Below are 20,043 nucleotides of genomic sequence, written 5' to 3' on the forward strand. Positions count from 1 at the left end.
TAATAAAATAAAATAACTCTACATAGAAAAGACAAGTCCTTACCAATTTATAGCCCCTCCAGCACACTTCTCCATAAGCAATGCTTTCCAACATTCATGAGTAGATTTAATAACTTCAAGAGCAAAAGCCTAGTTAAAAACCAAAAACAGACACAGAAATCACATCATTATACTAACATGGAACTAGTCATAGTATGACAGTTAATTATTAAGAACATGAGCTCTGTAGTCAGGCAAACCTGAGTATAAATTCTCACATCCTTATTTACCAGCTGTGTGACTTTATGCAGATTACTTCATCTCATTGTATTAATTTCTTCATCTATAATATGAAATGTAATGAAGATCATCTAAATCAAGGGTTGGCAAACTTGGGCCTGTGGGCCAAATCCAGCTCACCATGTGTTTTTGTAAATAAAGTTTTTACTGAGCACAGTCATGCCCATTCATCTGTGCATGGCCTCTGACTGCGTTAGTGCTACAATGGAAGAGTTGAGTAGTTGTGACAGAGACCATATGGCCTACAAAGTCTGTAATATTTACTTTCTGGTCCTTTACACAAAAAAGTTTGCCAACCCCTGATTTAAATCATAGAGTTGTTGAAAGAATAAATAAGATGTTGAATGTAAAGTGGTTAGCCTACTATCAGTATCTTGCTTGTAAATAAGCATATACCTATTAATTTCACCTCATCAAAGGCGTAAGTAGTCCAACTGCATAGTCGTTTTAGATTATCCACTGTCTGAAGGTAGTAAACCTCAACATCTTCTAATTTTTTTTCTTAGTATGAATTCATATAGCGTCTAAAAATGCAAAATCAACAATAGATATAGATCTAGTAATACCATCTAAGGAAAACTTGCTTTATTTTTCCAAAGCAGAAAATTCTTTATATTTTTCCCCCCAAATGTTCCTAATTTTCCTTGTGAGAGATTACAGTCTAAAATAATAGTTTTATATTTAAAAATCCTAGACAAAGCCCTCAAGATCTTAAGTGTTCTTTTAATGTACCTTTAAAAAATACTGGGTTCAGCAATAAACTCTTGTATAACAAAATACTTATTATAATTTTAAAGTTTTCACGACCATGGCTTACTTTACCTGCAAAACATACTTTATTTATTAGTACCACTTAAAGGTTGGTTTATTATGTGAAGTTTATATAGTGGCAGTAAGTTTAAAAGACATAGTCCATGTTTTTGACTTTAACTCTTTGGTCTATTTCCTCCATATGTGTCATATTAGAGCCACTTTCTGGTAACTTTGTGGTTTTCTAATAGAAAAATCCTCTGACAGTAAGAGAATTCAAGTGCTGTCTTAATTGTTAAGCAGCTTAATTCAGCCATGGTAGGATGAACACTTAGGAGGGAAGCCCCTTTGGATCTGCATTAATGGTAAGTAACTTTCCCTTCTCTGGAGTAAGTAAATGGAAGGCTTTTCTTCATATACAATGTGCAGACTTAGACTGATCATGGAAATCCTTCATTTTCTGAGACGAAGGATTTACTGACAGATAAACAGATGCATATAGGTATTTAGCAGCCTTACTGATTTACTTAGAGAGATCTCCTAAAACTTTTTTAAAAATAAAAATGATAAAATAATGTCCTTAAATATGAAAGTCAGTAAAAAGCACTTTTGTTATCATACTATATACAAATGTTCACATATGAAATCCCCCAAAGTGAAAGAAATATTGTACAGGTATCACAGGCACATTTTAAAATAAAGATTATGAACTTCACCTTGTTCTTGAATTCTCCATTAAAAGCAAACTGGTTTTCTGGTTTTCCCTCTGGTATCTTATAAAATCTAAACCAATTAAGCGTAGCTTCTAAGTAACCAGGTTTGTACTTCTTAACATCTTCAATATCTGTAAGTGAAGAAACAAAAATACTTTTTGTTAAAAATCAAAATCTACTCCTATTAGTGGTAGAGCACTGGCCTGAGGGAGTCAGTCCAACCCTGCTGCTCACTAGCTGCATACTCGTCAGCATGTACCGTATCACCTCCGGACTTGCCTTTTCTTCCCCATGTAAAATGTTACCCCTTCATTCTACAAACATTTCTTGAGCACCTTCAGATACCATGTAAGGAGTAGGGGATGAGTCGATGAAGACAACAAAGTTCTTTTCCTCAAGGAGCTCAAAGGTTTAATCAAAAAAACAAACATACAAAACAACAGGCAGATAGACAACAAATTGTATTGAAGTGAGAAGATTAAGTGAGATATACTTAAGGACTGATGTCATTCTGAGGACAATGGGGGGCTTCGAGTAGGGAGAGTTACAGCATCAGGATCCGTGTTTTATATGTACTAAGCCAAAGGATGCTGACAGTAGAATGGAGAGGGCAGCACCCAGAAGAGAACATACTACAGGTGGATGAGAAGGGTTTCATGCACTCCTAGACCAAATATTTAGTAAGTTTCTCATTATGTATCCGACACTGTTGTAAGCAGTGAAATAGAACAGGAATCAGAAACAAGTCCCTGCTCACATGCTTACATAGTAGGAAGAGACAGACAACAAACAAAGACACAAATACACAATTTAAGCGGTGAAAAGTCTGATGAAGAAAAATAAATCAGAGTAAGGAAGACAGAGAATGTGGTCAGGGCAATTTTAAACAGTGTTAACTGGATGGTTCAGAGTTTTTCATTTCAAATTAGTAATGATTTATAGGATTTACTTTTAAGTTCTATTACCACGTAAACACCTTAACCATTACATTTTGAAGACATTCATTTAAATATAATTGGAAATACTACTGTATTAGTAATAGGCCCCTCCCCCCAAAGAGGTCCCCAACGAATGTATCATTTCCAAAAATATCATTTCAAAAAGTATGAGAAATAACTAGATAAAACTAGAAGTCTTTACTCTCCACTAGACTGTGGCTTAAGGGAAATTTAGCATAGTCCTTTATTCACAGTATATTACGGCAAATGACAAACAGACTTAGCACCACTTGGAGCATTAGAAAGCTATAACTAAAACCAGGAGATGACACCAAGCATAGGGATAATTTAAAGATCACTTGGTTTCAGACATGCTCATGCAAGCCTTGTGGGAATCCCCACTCACTAGGCATGACAGGAAAAGGTAAGAACTTTGCAGTCATGGGTTGAACAGACAGGAATTATCCTTTTCCTTTTTATCCTTGCCTTGTGCCTGTTAGGTAAAGGTTTAGCAAGAGTGACAGATGTCTCCAAAGGCCAGGTGTTTCACATAAGTGAAATAAGTGTGGTAAGGCAGAGACCATAGAAATGGCAGAGACTATGGCAAATAAAAGACTGAGTATGCGGCCTAAAGGCACGCAAATCTAAAATTTTAAAATATGTCAATGGGCCACACATCTATCTAAAGTAATTCTGGAGCAAACTGCAGAAATGTTACAACTAACTAAGAAAAAAGAATCACTTGAAACTGAACACAGGTTAAGTAAGTGATGGAAGATGTTTAAAACAGTGAATTCTAAAGATTAAGATCACATCTTTTTAATATTATACACTGTATCCTCAGTACAGAGTTCTTTGTTACGCCCCAAATGGAACATTCAATAAAGATTTCAGCTAATTAAATTCTGATTATTTTTCCTCTTTACCTTATAAAAAGAGCTTCCTTCTAAAGTGAGCTTTCTATTGACCATCTTCTGACATCTTATCTCATTTTTACAAAAATAAATCTCTGAAATTAACTGAGTTCATCCAATTCACTGTTTTCTTACTCAGAGGAAAAAAATCTCTCAGTCCACTGAAGGTGAGCAACCAGAAATGCACTTTAATCAATGTCCAAAATAAATAATTTTCTATTACTTAAATCTGATTTATGACATCATTATATTTGCCCAGTCTACCATTTCCTGTTCCACTGCATAAACCTTTTTTTTTTTTTGATAATTGCTTTTTAACACACTGATTTCAAATAAGAAAGGAAAAACTAAGTTATCCAGTATCTACCTCAGCTGGCAAGGTTTTCCCTTCAGAAGTTATGAAGGGAACCTGTTAAGAAAAGACATCAATAATAAAAAACCTGAACATTTAACAATGCCAATAAGAAGTGTAACTCTACAAATATAAGCTAAACTTTTCCATTCTCAATTAATTAAACCCTGGGGAATAAACAGCTGCATTTTCACAAAAAAAAAACATTTTAAATACGCAATTTAAATATTTTTAAAACCTCAGTAGCAAATGCCTCAAGCCAAAACCTTATATGCAATACCAACAGTCAGTTCAATGAATTACCAAAAATATGAAAAATTCCACCTGAAGTCTATAAACTGACTTACACAGTTCATAAAAGATTTTTATATAAATAACCTCATTTCTTCCTCATAAAACTCCTGAGAGTTGTGAGGAGTAAGTAAATTCACATTAAACTTAAGAAAACTACAGCTAAGGAAAGGTAAAAGGGACTTCCCTGGTGGCGCAGTGGTTAAGAATCCACCTGCCGATGCAGGTGACATGGGTTCAAGCCCTGGTCCAGGAAGATCCCACAAGCCACGGAGCAACTAAGCCGGTGAGTCACAACTACTGACCTGCGCTCTAGAGCCTGTGAGCCACAACTACTGAGCCTGCGTGCCACAATTGAAGCCCGCGCACCTAGAGCTCATGCTTCGCAACAAGAGAAGCCACTGCAATGAGAAGCCCGCACACCACAACGAAGAGTAGTCCCTGCTCGCCGCAACTTGAGAAAGCCCATGTGCAGCAACGAAGACCCAATGCAGCCAAAAATTAATTAATTAATTTTTAAAAAAAGAAAATGTAAAAGATTTGTCAAAATGTTGCCAACTCATTCATGGTAGAACTAGTATTATATAAATACAAGTCCTCTAATTCCATGAATTCTGACTTTTCTTCTATATTGCACATTAATAATTTGCCACAGGTTTATTTATATTAGTTTTTATGTGTAGATGTATTTTTATTTTGGTTTTATTGCGGGAAAATATACATAACATAAAATTTACCATTTTTAAGTGTTTGATTCAAGGGCATTAAGTACCTCCACAATGTTGCACAACCATCATTATTACCTAACTCCAGAATTTTTTCATTAGATATATTTTTTATAATATATGTTATTTTAAGAAAAGCAGCGATTCTCTAGTAGTCATTTATTTCCACTCTTGGAATTAATTTTATACGAAAGTTTCTACTAGAGATAATTATATAATTTATTTTCAAGATGAACTAATCCAACAATAAAAGTCAGAATAATCTAGAAGAGCTCTTTTATATAATCAAGCTAAGCTTATTTCAGTTTCAGTTTTTAACTACAATTAAACTCTCTTAATCGAGATCTACTTGATCAATTAGCCAGACGATTAACAAACACTCTCCACTTCTGTAAATATTCTGCCTGATGTCCACAGTGGTCTGTCTGCTGAGTCTTACAGACAGCTCTAGAATGAAGCCCACACTTGGCTCCCACCAGTTAAGTTTTAGCCTTAGCAAGCAGGTATGTTTATTCCCAAAACATGCATGCCAACTGCATCTGTTGTTATAATTATGAGATTTAATAAAAATTATATAAGGCAGTGACTTTATCAGTACAAAAAAATGAGATTTTGTTTCTATGAAAGTAACTTGAATGTTTTTAAAAGAATTCAATAAAAGAGACTGCTAAAAATATCTGCTGTCGGGGCTTCCCTGGTTGTGCAGTGGTTAAGAGTCCTCCTGCCGATGTAGGGGACACGGGTTTGTGCCCCAGTCAGGGAAGATCCCACATGCCACGGAGCGGCTGGGCCCGTGAGCCATGGCCACTGAGCCTGCGCGTCTGGAGCCTGTGCTCCGCAACGGGAGAGGCCACAACAGTGAGAGGCCCGCGTACCGCAAAAAAAAAAAAAAAAAAAAAATCTGCTGTCAAAGTAGGCCTGGGTCAGTTAAAGATGAGATAAAGATGTAAAAATTTACAATTAAACATGTCGATTGATCTGCAAATGAGGTGGGGAAGAGGATTTTAGATATGAGAGATCAGGGACAGCCTCTGACAAAAAGTATTTTAGTAAATTCTTAGATGAAGTGTGGGAGCAGCTCATTCACATAGGCAGAAGAGGAGTTCTGGGAGGAAGACTGTGCCAATCAATACTCTGAGGTACGAGTGTGCATCAAACGTTTGAGGAAGACAAGAAAACCCTGCGTTTAGAGCAGGATGAAGTAAGAGTATTAGGAGATGAGATTATAGAAGCAGTCACATAGGAGTCTAAGGGCCAGACTAGGGACTTGGCTTTGCGATGAGAAGCCACTACAGGATTCTGGGCAGAGTATGTGTTGCATGAAGAATTCTAGCTGCCGTGTAGGGAAAAGACCGTGGAGAGGAAGAAGTGGAAGCAGGAAATCCAATATGAGGCGAAATGTGATGAGGGCTTTGATTATTGTAGTTGTATGGAGGTGGTGACAAATGGTCAGTTTTGGATATTATTAGAAAGCAGAACTGAGACGAATTACCAGTTAAAGAAAAAATTAAAAACAACAAAAGCCAGTAAAGATCAGACTTATGTAAAATTTAAAGTATCAAAGAGCTAAAAAGGACTAGTCTGTAACATTAAGTAGCAGTTTAAATTATAATACAACTAAATGCAGTCACCTAATATATATTACCCTATTTTTTTAATTTCATAAAAGGTGTCATAACTTCTGACAAATAGTGTACAGCCATGATTTACTTTATAAAAGAGCTGCTTCCAAATTTGAAAGTTTAATTAACAAAGATTATATACAGTATCCTTAAGGGAATTTTTATATTAAAACTAAAAATACATGATTTATAAATAACCATAGTTCTATATAAAACCACTGGAAATTTGGTAAATTTCTTTATTAAATGCTAGGTAAAAAGTAAAACAGAAAATAATGATGCAATATAACAAAATTTAAAGTTCAATTTGGCTTTTCAAAATCCAGAGCTCTCCATTTTAATTTAGTCTTAACTAATTTTGATTTAGAAATTTATAAAAGCAGAGAAATTAAGCTAAAAGATCTTAGTCAAAACCTACCACTTTATCTCTGTAGATGTGAGAGGATCATAACACTTTTCACTTTTTAAAAGCAATCTTTATGACTTATCTTTTTCTTTCTTTAGAGATACTGTATACCTTTCAACATGTAATCAAGTTTCTTTTCAGTATAAACCAATTCACTTGTTTCTAAAACGTAACTGAATATCACAAACTGTAATCTATTAAGAAAAAAAAAGGTTTGATAATTGACTTTCTTTCTAATATTTATTATAAAAAAATACATTCTCTTATGCCAGGAGTAGCTTCTAATCACAGGTATTTGTCAAGATTTCCATTTTACCCAGATTTCAGACTTAAACACACTTTAATACTCTATTTTTGCCAAATAAGCAAACAGTAATGATGTAAATGAGGTAAAAAATTCAGTTGATAAGGCTCATTTTATACATACAGCCCATGAACAATATGAGAGAGAAAGAGAGAGAGAGAGAGAGAGACAAATCCAACCTATGACATATTTTTACTCTGGAGACTTATCAAAGACACAATGAACTTTAAAAGTAATTATTTACCAAAAACAAAAAAAAATAAATTTTAATCATGAGAAAATCTTAACACATTCTATAATAAATACCTTTAAGATATTTATTGATATTATTATATTATATAATATTAATAATATATATTAATATTCTAATTAATATTTTAAATAATTTAAATTACTCTCTTGCCTACCCAGAAAGAACCATGCCAAGTCCCCCCAACTTTTGATATAATTAAATATTGGATATTAAAAACAAACAATAAAGGAAAAACACACTCTTACTTATTAATAAATAACTTCTTGGTACAAAAGAAAATCAAAAGAAATCAATCCTGAGAGGACCCCTACAAACAAGGATTTTAAAGTAGTTATTATGAATATGTTCAAGGACGTTCAGGAAAATATGGTCACAATGCATGAACATGTGGAAATCTCAGTTGAGGAATAAAAACTATGAAACTATCAAAAACAACAACAACAAAAAACAAATGAGGGAGTATCTGAAATGAAAAATCATGAATTTAATAGCAGAACTTGGATATGGCAGAAATAAATCAGGTAAGTAGAAGTCAGATCAATAGAAATCATGGAGTCTAAAGAACAGTAAGGAAGAAAGACTGAAAAGACATGAGAGTTTCAGTGACCTGTGAGACAATTAAGAGTGGTCTAAATACAGCATACACAAAAATTAACTCGAAATGGATTAAATACTTGAATATAACATCTGAAATCTTAAACTTCCTAGAGGAAAACATAGGCTGTAACCTCACTGACATCAGCCTTAATGATGTTTTTGTGGATTTAACTCCAAAGGCAAGGGAAACAAAAGCAAAAATAAATAAATGGGACTACATCAAACTAAAAAGCTTTTTTGTGCAGCAAAGGAAACCATCATCAAAATGAAAAGGCAACCTAAAGAATGGGAGAAGATATTTGCTAGTCATATATCTGATAATGGGCTAATATCCAAAATATATCAAGAACTCATAAAACTCAACAACAACAACAAACCCAATTCAAAACTGGACAGAGGATCTGAATAGACATTTTCCCAAAGAAGACATACAGATGGTCAACAGGCACATGAAAACATGTTCAACATCACTAATTATCAGGGAAATGCAAATCAAAGCCACAATGAGATATCACCTCACACGTGTTAGAATGGCTATTCTCAAAAAGACAAGAAATAACAAATGTTGGAGAGAATGTAGAGAAAAGGGAGCCCTTGTGCACTGTTGGTAGGACTGTAATTTGGTGTAGGCACTATGGAAAACAGTATGGAGAGTTCTGAAAAAATTAAGAATAGAAAAGCCATATGATCTAGCTAATCCACTTATGGGTATTTACCCCAAAAATATGAAAACACTAATTTGAAGAGACATATACACCCCTACGTTCACTGCAGCATTATTTACAATAGCCAAGATATGGAAACAACTCAAGTGTCCATCAACAGATGAATGGATAAAGAAGATGTCATATATAAACATAAACATAATACTACTTGGAAATAAAAATGAATGAAATCCTGCCATTTGCAACAACATGGATGGACCTCAAAGGTATTATGCTAAGTAAATAAGTCAGAGGGAGAAAGACAAATACTGTATAATTTCACTGACATGTGGAATCTAAACAAAACAAAACAAAACAAATAAAACAAAAACAAACTCATAGATACAGAGATTAGGTTAACGGTCACCAGAGGGGAAGGGGTTGAGGGGTGACTGAAGTGGGTGAAGAGGGTCAATGGTTTGGTGGTGGATGGCAACTGGACTTGTCATGGTGATCACTTTGTAGTGAATACAGATGTCAAATTATAATGATGTACACCTGAAATTTATATAATAATAATTTTTAAAGTGGTCTAAAATATGTTATGAGTCTCAGAATGAAGGTAGAAAATATGGCCTGAAAACAATGTGAAAATATAACGGTAAATAATTTCCCAAATGTGGCAAAAACATGAACTTACAGATCTGCAAAGTTCAGGATATCCTAAGGAGGACAAATAAATATAAAGGAAAGACCACCTTAGCATATCACAGAAAAATTGCTGAAATCCAAAAATGAGGAGAAAACCTTTAAAACAGTCTAATAAAAACAATATATTATACACTAACTTAACAACACACTGTTGACTTATCAAAAACAATGCAGGCCAAAAGAAAATGGAAAATCTTTACAAAAAACCCCTGTAACTCAAAATTCTATATCCAGTGAAAGTATACTTCCAAAACAAAGGCAAGAAAAGACAAGAAAAGACAGATCAATGAAAATGGAGAGAATTCATCACCAAAAGAACTGCACTACAAAAAATGCTAAAGTTGAAGGGAAATAACACCAGATGGAAACTACAGATCTTCAGGAAGTAATAAAATATATGGGTAAAAAAATGGCAAAACATGGGTAAATATAACAGAATACATGTGTGTGTGTGTTTTTCCTCTTAATTTTTTTAAAAGGCATTTTATTGTTTAAGACAATATGAAACCAAAGCACAATGGATGGAGGTTCTGGGACCAACTGGATCTCTCATACAACTTGCTGGTGGAAATGCAAAATGGTATATAAAGTCACTTTAGTAAAGTTTGACAGTTTCTTACAATGTTAAGCATATAATTACCCACTGACCTATAACCCTATTCTCAGGTATTTCCTCAAGAGAAATGAAAACATAGGTTCACAAAAAGACCTATATATTTGAATGTTCATAGCAGCTTTATTTGTATTAGCCCCAAACTCAAAACCCAAATTTCTGTCAACAGGTGGATGGATAAACTGCAGTGTATCTACACAATGGAAACTATTCAGCGACAAAATAGAACAAACTACACTGATCACACACAATATGCATGAATCCCTACAGCACTGCAAATACCAAAAAATACCTGTCCTTAGCAATGTACAGGTAACTCCAAAGAAACATAACTACAATTGTTAAAAATGCCAAAAATTTAAGTACAAATGTTTTCTCACTTTAAAATAAGTGAAAATGCACTATTTTGAAGGTATTTTCAAACTTTGCTCAAAACATTCAGTTTTTATCAATATATATATGCATACATTCATTTATTCATCAATTTAAAAAAAATTACCAAGCACCTATAACATGCCAGACACTGAACAAAGCTTTTGTAGTGGAAAAATTAAATACCTAGAAACAAACCGAACATAAAATGTAAGACCTTCATTAGTAAATCTACATCAATTTTCTAAAAGATAAACAAGAAAACCTGAATAACTGGAGAAATATATAAACATATCATGCTCATTATTGCAAAATTTAATATTTCAAAGAGAGCAGAAATCGCTGACAATTAATTCCAAAAATTTGCCCAGAAGAATATATGCATTAGAAAAAAACCAAACAACTTGGAAAATGTAGAACAAAAGGAGGATTTGCCTTCTATATGTTTTATTATGAGGCTGTTGTAATTAAAATAATGTGGCACTAGCACAGAAATAGATCACTGACACCAAAGAGAATCCAGAAGCAGACTATCTGTATAAATAAGAATGCAATATACGATAAAGGAGACATTTCAAAAAAGGGGGAAGAGAAAAGATTTTTCTGTTAAGAGGTGATGAAAAAATTATTTATATGGAAAAAATAAATTCCACATGGATTAAAGATCCAAGTGTAAAAAAATTAAAACATAAAAGAATAAAAAAAAAATAAGGAAAAACAACTTTGTGACTATGGGGTAAGAAATCCTTACATAAGAATCAAAATGCTAAAGTCACATATAAAAATGATTGACAAAATGCAATACGTCAGAATTTAAAATGCCTGTAAGACAAAAGGCAACACAGCTTCTCTGAAGATAGGGAGAAAATATTTGCAACCTAAATAATAAAGAATATCTAAGCAACTCCCAAATATCAAAAGAATATGGCAACTCAATAGAAGAATGGAGGGCACCATGCATAGGCAATTCACAGAAGGGAAGATACAACTAGCCAATAAATATATGAAAAAGATGCTCCATCCAAGCATTAAGCAGAAAAATGTAAAATTAAAACAAAATACCATTTTCATCTATTAGATTGGCAAAAAAAACCCTTTTAAAGGCTCAGTAATAGTATGTCATTGAAGCTTCAAAACCTGTAAATTAGGCATTATTTATTTCCTTTATGTAAATTAGGAAACTGGGACTCCATGAGGTTAAGTAATTGGCTCAAGATCTTAAAGGGAATAGAGTAACCTCAATGTAGAGTTGACCCTTGAACAACATGGGTTTGAACTGTGCAGGTCCACTTATACATGGATTCGTTCCAATGTGTGTACTGCAGTACTAGTGATCCATGGATGGCTGAATCTGAGGATGCCTGCACTGCAGATATGGAGGGCCAACTGTAAAGTTACATGTAGATTTCTGACTGCCAGGTTGGCGCCCCTAACCACCACGTTGTTCAAGGGTCACCTGCGCTACCTTTAAATATGGGGTGGCAGGGGTATGTGTGGGGAGAAGAACATCATCAAATTTGATTAGGTGATTACATCTCCTAACTGAACATATATCAAAATTGTTATCAATTATTCTAGTTCCAAGACTGGATTATCCAACCAGCAAAGAAGAATAGATTAACAGAATGGTTCTCAACTTGGAGGAACCCATCAGGGTCACCCAGGGATATTTATCAAACTATATATACAGTCACATCATTAACTTCCCATCCACATCCCCATATAGAGAACCACCTGTACTTCCATGAAAATGATCCAGAGGGGGAAAAAAAAAATGAAAATGCTGTTTTCACTGGCATTATCTCCACCAGACCACAACAGGAAGTAAGGAAAGCATATAATCAGCTGAGGATTTTTGTTTTTATTTTTAGATAAAAAGCAGTAACACAAATGTAGTGCCATATCTCCTTGCCCATATTATTTAAAAGAAAAAAAAAGATACTAGAAAATGTGCTCATGTTTGAAATTCTGTCCAAAGAGAGTAAAAAAAAAGTAAAAAAGGAGTTTCCAATTCTAAGGGATGCCACCAAAGGAAGTGACATAAATGCACAAAGCTCTCGTTCCAATGCTGTAGATGCTGCTCTCACAGAGCTAAATGTGTGCAAGACCAGCCTCCAAACAAAGTCTGTGGGAAGTGAGAACATACGTTTTTAATGACATTTTATAAACATTCACAAGAAGTAACAGTTCTGTTCCATAATATTTACTGTATCATCACAAATAGAGGTTCCAGCTCAGAGAAATGCTTTAATAGCTACACTTACGTGGGATCCCTAAAAGGTTCTCATGTTTTCCACGCTGTTCTGCATATCTATGCTTAATAGCACACAGACTAATGAATAGTATCCTTCATTTTAGTTGCCTTTTCTTTCTCTATTCTCCTTTTCCACAAATTCTACTCTTATCAACATCTATACTAAAAATATATGTTAACATCATGAAAAATGGAAATATACTTCAAAATAAGTTAAAACCAAACAAAGATAGAAGCCTATTTGTATTGTATCAGAAAAACTTCTTGGAAAAGACTTGGTAGATTTCTTTCCCAAAATATAAATATTTTTTACCATTTCACAAGAAATTTTACATGACCAGTAAAATGAAAACCATCCAGGTGCCTTGTAACACAGAAATCCAAATGGTTTTCTAATCTAATTTTAACTAGAACCACGTAACCAAGTAGCTAAAAGCTAAGGCTTTGGATCAGCCAGACTTTCACTGAAGTTTCAGCTCCACCACTGAACAGCTTCCCTAAAGTACCTAAAAATGTGCCAATGTCCCCAAGAAATCTATCTCATGATCTTTAACTTAAACTGTGTTTCATTCAGCACTAACTCTGAAGATAATTTAGGTCTTTCTATTTTAGAAGAAGACAGGTTTTAGCCTGTCTAAATAATGGATTGAAATATTCCTAAAACAACCAAAAGTTAGAGAAGAAAAGCTCTAGGGGTCATTTACTGATTAGAAGATCAATCCCACAACTTTAGAAATGAAGAAAGCTTCAAGAGGTTATGTGAGGGACTTCCCTGGTGGCGCAGTGGTTAAGAATCCGCCTGCCAATGCAGGGGACACAGGTTCAATCCCTGGTCCGGGAAGATCCCACATGCCGCGGAGCAATTAAGCCCGTGAGCCACAACTACTAAGCCTGCACTCTAGAGCCTGCGAACCACAACTACTGAGCCCGCGAGCCACAACTACTGAAGCCCGCACGCCCTAGAGCCTGTGCTCTGCAACAAGAGAAGCCACCACAATGAGAAGCCCGTGCGCAGCAACTAGAGACAGCCCGCGTGCAGTAACAAAGACCCAACTCAGCTGAAAATAAATAAATAAATAATAAAAAAATTAAAAATACATTTGTAAAAAAAAAAGAAAAAGCTTATTCATGTATTGGGAACATGTGCTGGAGGGAAAAAGGAAATTAAAAAAAAAAAAAAGGAGGTTACGTGACTTTCCCAAGGTCAGATAACTAATACATACAAGAGAGGATTTTAGAATTTAGGCCTCCCCTACTCTTCACATCGTAGGAGTATGACTGAAGCCTGAAAAAACACTGGAAGAGGTCAAGGTTCAAAAAAGAGGCAAATGGGCCTTCCCTGGTGGCGCGGTGATTGAAAGCTTGCCTGCCAATGCAGGGGACACGGGTTCGAGCCCTGGTCCGGGAGGATCCCACATGATGCAGAGCAACTGGGCCCGTGAGCCACAATTACTGAGCCTGCGCATCTGGAGCCTGTGCTCCGCAACAACAGAGGCCGTGATAGTGAGAGGCCCACGCACTGTGATGAAGAGTGGCCCCCGCTTGCCACAACTAGAGAAAGCCCACGCACAGAAACGAAGACCCAACACAGCCATAAATAAATAAATAAATTTTGTTAAAAAAAGAGGCAAATGATTCCCAGTAATTTAATTCTATTCTTAATTATAGTACATTTTACTTGATTTGTCCCCGTCCCTCAACTGCCTCCTCCCACATCCCATCCCTACCCACCCACGCCTATTAAGCCATACCTATTAATGAAATCAAAGGAATGAAGATCAAAAGAGCCATCTTTTACTGGGACTTCTAATCATAATTATCCCACTGATGCCTCAACTATTGAAGAGCAAGTGGTCAGCGCCCCCAGAAAGCAAGACAGTCCAAGGCCACAAACACTTTTCCGAGCATCAATGCGATGCAGTGGCTCCCACAGCCTTTAGGGAAGTCACTGACCAATGCCCACCCCCAACCACCAGTGCCTCAGGTTCCCAATCTGAAACAAAAAAGGGAACACTAGCACATCTTGCTTGAACTTAGGTAAACATTCAACAGATATTCCAAAAGAAGCACTCAGCATAGTTCCTCGACATACAGTAATTGTTCCAGAAATGTTACAGCTTTTAGTACGACAATGGTGACATGCCGGCCCCTTTCTGTGCCAAAGAATACACGCAAAGGAAAGCAAAGAGAACACCATTCTTTCCGGTTACAAAGGTTAATGTGAATATTTTCCCTTAAGATTAATATGCTGTGCCCTATTTTTTCCCTAAATGATAAGGTTAACTTGTGTTTTAGGAAGTAAGGAAATTAAATACCTTATTAATTTGGCTTATTTTTAAAATAATAATTGCAGGGGCACTAGAATTGTTTATTTAGCACATGAAAATTTAAGTCAAATAGATTTGGTTTCCATGTGTTTGTTCCTGCCTTGAAAGAAAATAAAAGAAACTACATAGTTTTATTTGACTTTCAAATTTCTTTAAATGTAAGTTGAAATTCTACAAATATGAAATACATATAAATTCTGATAGTTTCAGGACAAGTGCAATGCTGGCCTTTGAAAAAGTTCCAACTGCCTCATTTAAAATAATTCCCTTATTACTCATGTAATTTATTCATCCCAGAATGTATCTACATCAATATAATTGTTCTGATTTTCAATTTTTGAAAACTTTAACATCACTGCACAGGCAATATTTATTACAGAACATCAGACAAGAGTTTTCATTTATTTAATACCAATCAAAAGAAATCTTTATTGCTCTGCAAGTTGACATAGCTTCTAGGCTTCAATTACCTCATGACATTACTTCTCCTGACATAAGGGCCTTAGGCATCGTTGGTGGTCCTGAAGAGGCTCAAACATCTGTTTGGTGAATATCTGAAGCTCGATATTATAGAAGGTGGTTAGTTTAACCAAGAGAGAAATTACATATGCCCTAGCATTTCCATCTTCTTAAAAAGCTCTGAACTTGGTTATTTCAGAACCAAGCGCTATTATCCCTAACAGCCAAGGCATTCTCTAGTAACAATTTAGGTGCCCTGGGAGTCTTATTAACTCTTTCAGGTCATTAAGGTACCATTAAGAGCATTAGGGGCTGGAACCTAATTACAGTGCATTAAATGGTCTTAGTGCTCACCAAGTGTTAATGAGCCAGCCAAAGTGACCAATTTTCTATCAGGGCGTATGAGGAATTTGTTTTCAAATGCTGTTTAGACATTTTTTAGATTTTCAAAGTTGCTACTCAACTTTCAGAAGGCAAAACTTGAATATTTAAATAATAATGTTAAAATTACAGAAATATAGCCAGCAACCACAGTTTCCTTCCAACTGAAATGTATTCTCTGATGCAATGGCTAGTTTGAGTTCAGTCAAGTCAAAGTTTAAAAAACTATAAACATTAAAACAGGATATTACAGTCTACCAAAGTCTGTACATGTTCATTAGGATCAAAGAAGTTATTTCCTAACAAATAAAACCACCACAGGGCTTCCCTGGTGGCACAGTGGTTAAGAATCCAACCACCAATGCAGGGGACACGGGTTCGAGCCCTGGTGCAGGAAGATCCCACATGCCGCGGAGCAACTAAGCCCGTGCACCACAACTAGTGAGCCTGCGCTCTAGAGCCCGCGAGCCACAACTACTGAGCCCGTGTACCCTACAGCCCGCGCACCACAACTACTGAGCCCACGTGCCACAACCGCTGAGCCCGCGTGCCTAGAGCCTGTGCTCTGCAACAAGAGAAGCCACCTCAATGAGAAGCTCGCTCACAGCAAGGAAGAGTAGCCCCCGCTCACGCAACTAGAGAAAGCCTGCACACAGCAACAAGGACCCAACACAACCAAAAATAAATAAATAAATTTTAAAATATTGGTATCATGCTTCAAGCATGATACATCTAGAACTACATGTATAAAAATTAAAGAGTAATAAAAATTGCTTAAAAAAACCCCACAACCCCAGAACTTCCTTACAGAAATACAAATGTGTCTGAATACACCAAAAAATAGATAGATAGATAAAACATACTGTCTATAAATTAAAACACACTTTTTTGTTTTCAGAAAAGAAGAAACAGGTACTGACCATGTCAAAAACAGCTTTTCTTAAGGTAGTAGAAATTAATAGAAGGGACTTATTTTTTAAATGTCTAAATAACAATTATATATAGGAAATAATAAAAAAATTTCTCTATAAATTTCTGTATTACACACATCCTCAGAAAACTACAGAATTTTAAAGAATGTCCAGATAGTTACCCTTCCCTACATGTTAATTCTTCTTCCCATTGAATAAAAATGTCAAGTATAGATGACAAATGTTTAAACTGTTAAAAAAATCACTCCGTTGTGATAGAAATTTCAACTGATATACAGTAATTTATATTTAAAGTTACTGCATTCGATATTTTAAAGTTATTTAAGGAGAAGTTGACCACCAAAACAAACCATTTCTGACATGTATGGACTCTGACACGTATGAAATCAATCTCCCCTGCATTTTCTGTAAAAATTTTTGGAAAATGTACACCAGCCAACAATGAAAAAGGAAAGTAAAGTAGAGGGCATCAAAGAATCTAAGAAAGAATAGAACTAATAACCCAGAAAGGCAATGAACTAATAACCCAGAAAGGCAATGAAAAGAAACCCCATGATAATAGCTATGCAGCAGGCTCAAGGGTACAGCCTGTCTAAAACCAGTCATTCGATAAACAGTATGATAAATGAAGTGAATGATAGTTACATAAATACTGTAAATGTTATTTATTAGTTTTCAACTTTCAGATTCAAGAGACAAAACATGAAAAACAGTTATGGTGAAAGAGCAGAACCTACGCATTACAAATGTTTACACTGTAGAACTCATAGTGTAGCTGAGGGAAGCTGGGTTGTAAGGGGCAGAGAAGGAAAGAAGTACAGAAACCTGAATGCCCTGGTTTTACACTGGGCAGCCACGAGTTACCGTTCAAAATTAATGAAGCAATAAATACAGCTCAAAGTGTAATACCTAGAGTTATTAAGATAACAGAAGAAGAAATATGGTAACAAAATTGAGAGATGTATAAGATGTTAAATTCCTAATCTTTGAAAGCAGCAACTTTAGTTAACAGGGAAAAGAAACAGAGGTGTGAGCACACTGATTACAGAACAGAAGCAACCACTTGAGAACTAAAAACATATGGGGAAGAAGATATGAGAAGTAAGACTAGGGGGCTGGGGATGAAAAAGTAGGAAGGAGAACATTACTTTTCATTTTATATACGCTTTTTATACTTCTGAGTTTTTATTTCCAAATATATGACTATTTTTTATAATTAAAGAAATGCCATCCAAAGTCTTCTGTTTGTGATTTCAGAAGGTACACGTGGGAGGGACACAATAAAACGTTTAAAAGTTGCTTGGTTTCAGATTAAATACTGTTGATTAATTTTTAAAGATTTATAGTAGATAGAGAATAGCACCAAACTTTTCATAGAAACTAATTTTGTAAAATTTCCTTCACACATTTAGGAAGCTTTCAACCCCTGTGATTAGTGAGCATCTTTCAGTTCTCATCCCCTCCAATTCCCCCCTTTACAGGTGCTAATGAAAACACAAACAACACACCAGGCTAAGTAGTGAAGAAAAAAAGTAAGGTTAGGAATGATTTCTGTCCATTAATATTTGCTTGAGCAGCAGGACAACAGAAACTCTGTCTTTTGTCTGAAATCGAGGAGAGCTGGATGATGTTAGGTATGATAAATATAAACCAAACTTCAGTTTCAATGAAAAATAAAAGCTGCTACATAGGGTTACCTAGTATTCCATGATTTAGGATTAAAAAAAAAATTTATACTGCAGACTCTTCAGCCTTTCAATTTGCACCTACATCTATTCTTTTTCTTGGGTCTCTATCGAATAAAAGAGGAGAGAAGAAACGTGGAATATGTGGAGTATGTACAGTAACGTGGAGGTAAAAGAAATGAGAAGTCACAAAAGAAAACACTTATAACTCTTAAAACTACAGAACTTATCTTACAAAATCTAGATATATAAGAGTACTTAAGTATTGGAACTACTCAGTGTAAATAATATGCAAATATCCTTAAATAATCCATTTTCCCCTGTATACCTTATTCATTCTGGAAATAAACACAAAGCACAATGTCAGCTACCATTTCAGAGCAAAATATGTCAATAATTACTCATCTAGTCTTTTAAGATTTAAAAAAGTTATTATAAAGAAGCACTGCTGTATTTCTTAAGATGAAGATAATGTATGTGTTCCCTTTTAGTGTAATGAAAAAAAAGTACTTTTTGCCTTTCAAAACAATAATTTTAATTATTCTAGTCTGATAATTTCATCTCAACCAAAATAAGCTTCAATATTTCTGCATGTCATGGTTTCAGTATTTCTGCATGTCTCTCTGTATAAGCATACACAACAAGAATTTAGAAGAGGATGCCCAAAGTGCAAGCCGTCTCCATTTGGGGTATAAACAGAAAAAAAGTGAAAATACAGTTATATTTTTTCATTCTAACCCTTAGGAAACTGTAGGAGTAAGGTATTTTATACTGTGTAATCTGGTTTCAATACTGCTAGTTACAAATACTGTAAATTACACAAATATGAATTGTGCAGTACAGCATGGTAGATGGGACAATGGACTTTCTCATCAGACTGAAATGAGTTCAAATCATGGTTCCACTATTTACTAAATGTGCAATCTTAGACAAGTTATTTATTTATTTATTTTAAAATTTATTTATTTTTGGCTGCGTTGGGTCTTCGTTGCTGCACAGGCTTTCTCTGGTTGCGGCGAGCAGGGGCTACTCTTCTTCGCGGTACGCGGGCTTCTCATGGTGGTGGCTTCTCTTCTTGCGGAGCACAGGCTCTGGGCGCGCGGGCTTCCGTAGTCGTGGCTCGCGGGCTCTAGAGCGCAGGCTCAGTTAGTTGTGGTGCACGGGCTTAGCTGCTCCGCAGCACATGGGATCTTCCCGGACCAGGGATCGAACCCATGTCCCCTGCACTGGCAGGTGGATTCTTAACCACTGTGACACCAGGGAAGTCCCTAGGCAATTTATTTAAATCCTTTGAGATTCTTCTAAATTAAGAATAATAATATGTACTAGGATAAGCAACCAGTGTTTGACATATGTTAGGGAATCTGAGGTGTTAAACCACATCTCCAACAGTACTGAGCTAAAGACTAGTTTCCTTAGACTCTCAGCCTCTCCAGTTTAAAGGGACATCCCTCAGTAGAGTTTCGTGACTTTAGTGTGCCACATCACAAATGAATTAGTTGAACAGTTTGCTTTTGCTGG

At 35.4% G+C, this 20,043-nt stretch overlaps 1 protein-coding gene across 9 annotated transcripts in view; it reads right to left on the minus strand.

Moving 5' to 3' along the window:
• The window catches only part of PPA2 (inorganic pyrophosphatase 2), an 84,778-nt gene that overhangs the window by 21,308 nt on the left and 43,427 nt on the right, over window positions 1-20,043 (minus strand). For all 9 annotated transcript variants that reach the window (XM_082653646.1, XM_082653644.1, XM_082653643.1 and 6 more), the window contains 2 exons: window positions 1,746-1,873; window positions 44-129 (listed from right to left, as the gene is read on the minus strand). In XM_082653646.1, the coding sequence (XP_082509772.1) occupies window positions 44-129; window positions 1,746-1,873 (214 nt within the window). The remainder of the gene's footprint in view (window positions 1-43; window positions 130-1,745; window positions 1,874-20,043) is intronic.

Source organism: Grampus griseus, assembly GCF_964374135.1.
Source record: "Grampus griseus genome assembly, chromosome: 4".
Classification (NCBI taxonomy): Eukaryota; Metazoa; Chordata; class Mammalia; order Artiodactyla; family Delphinidae; genus Grampus; species Grampus griseus.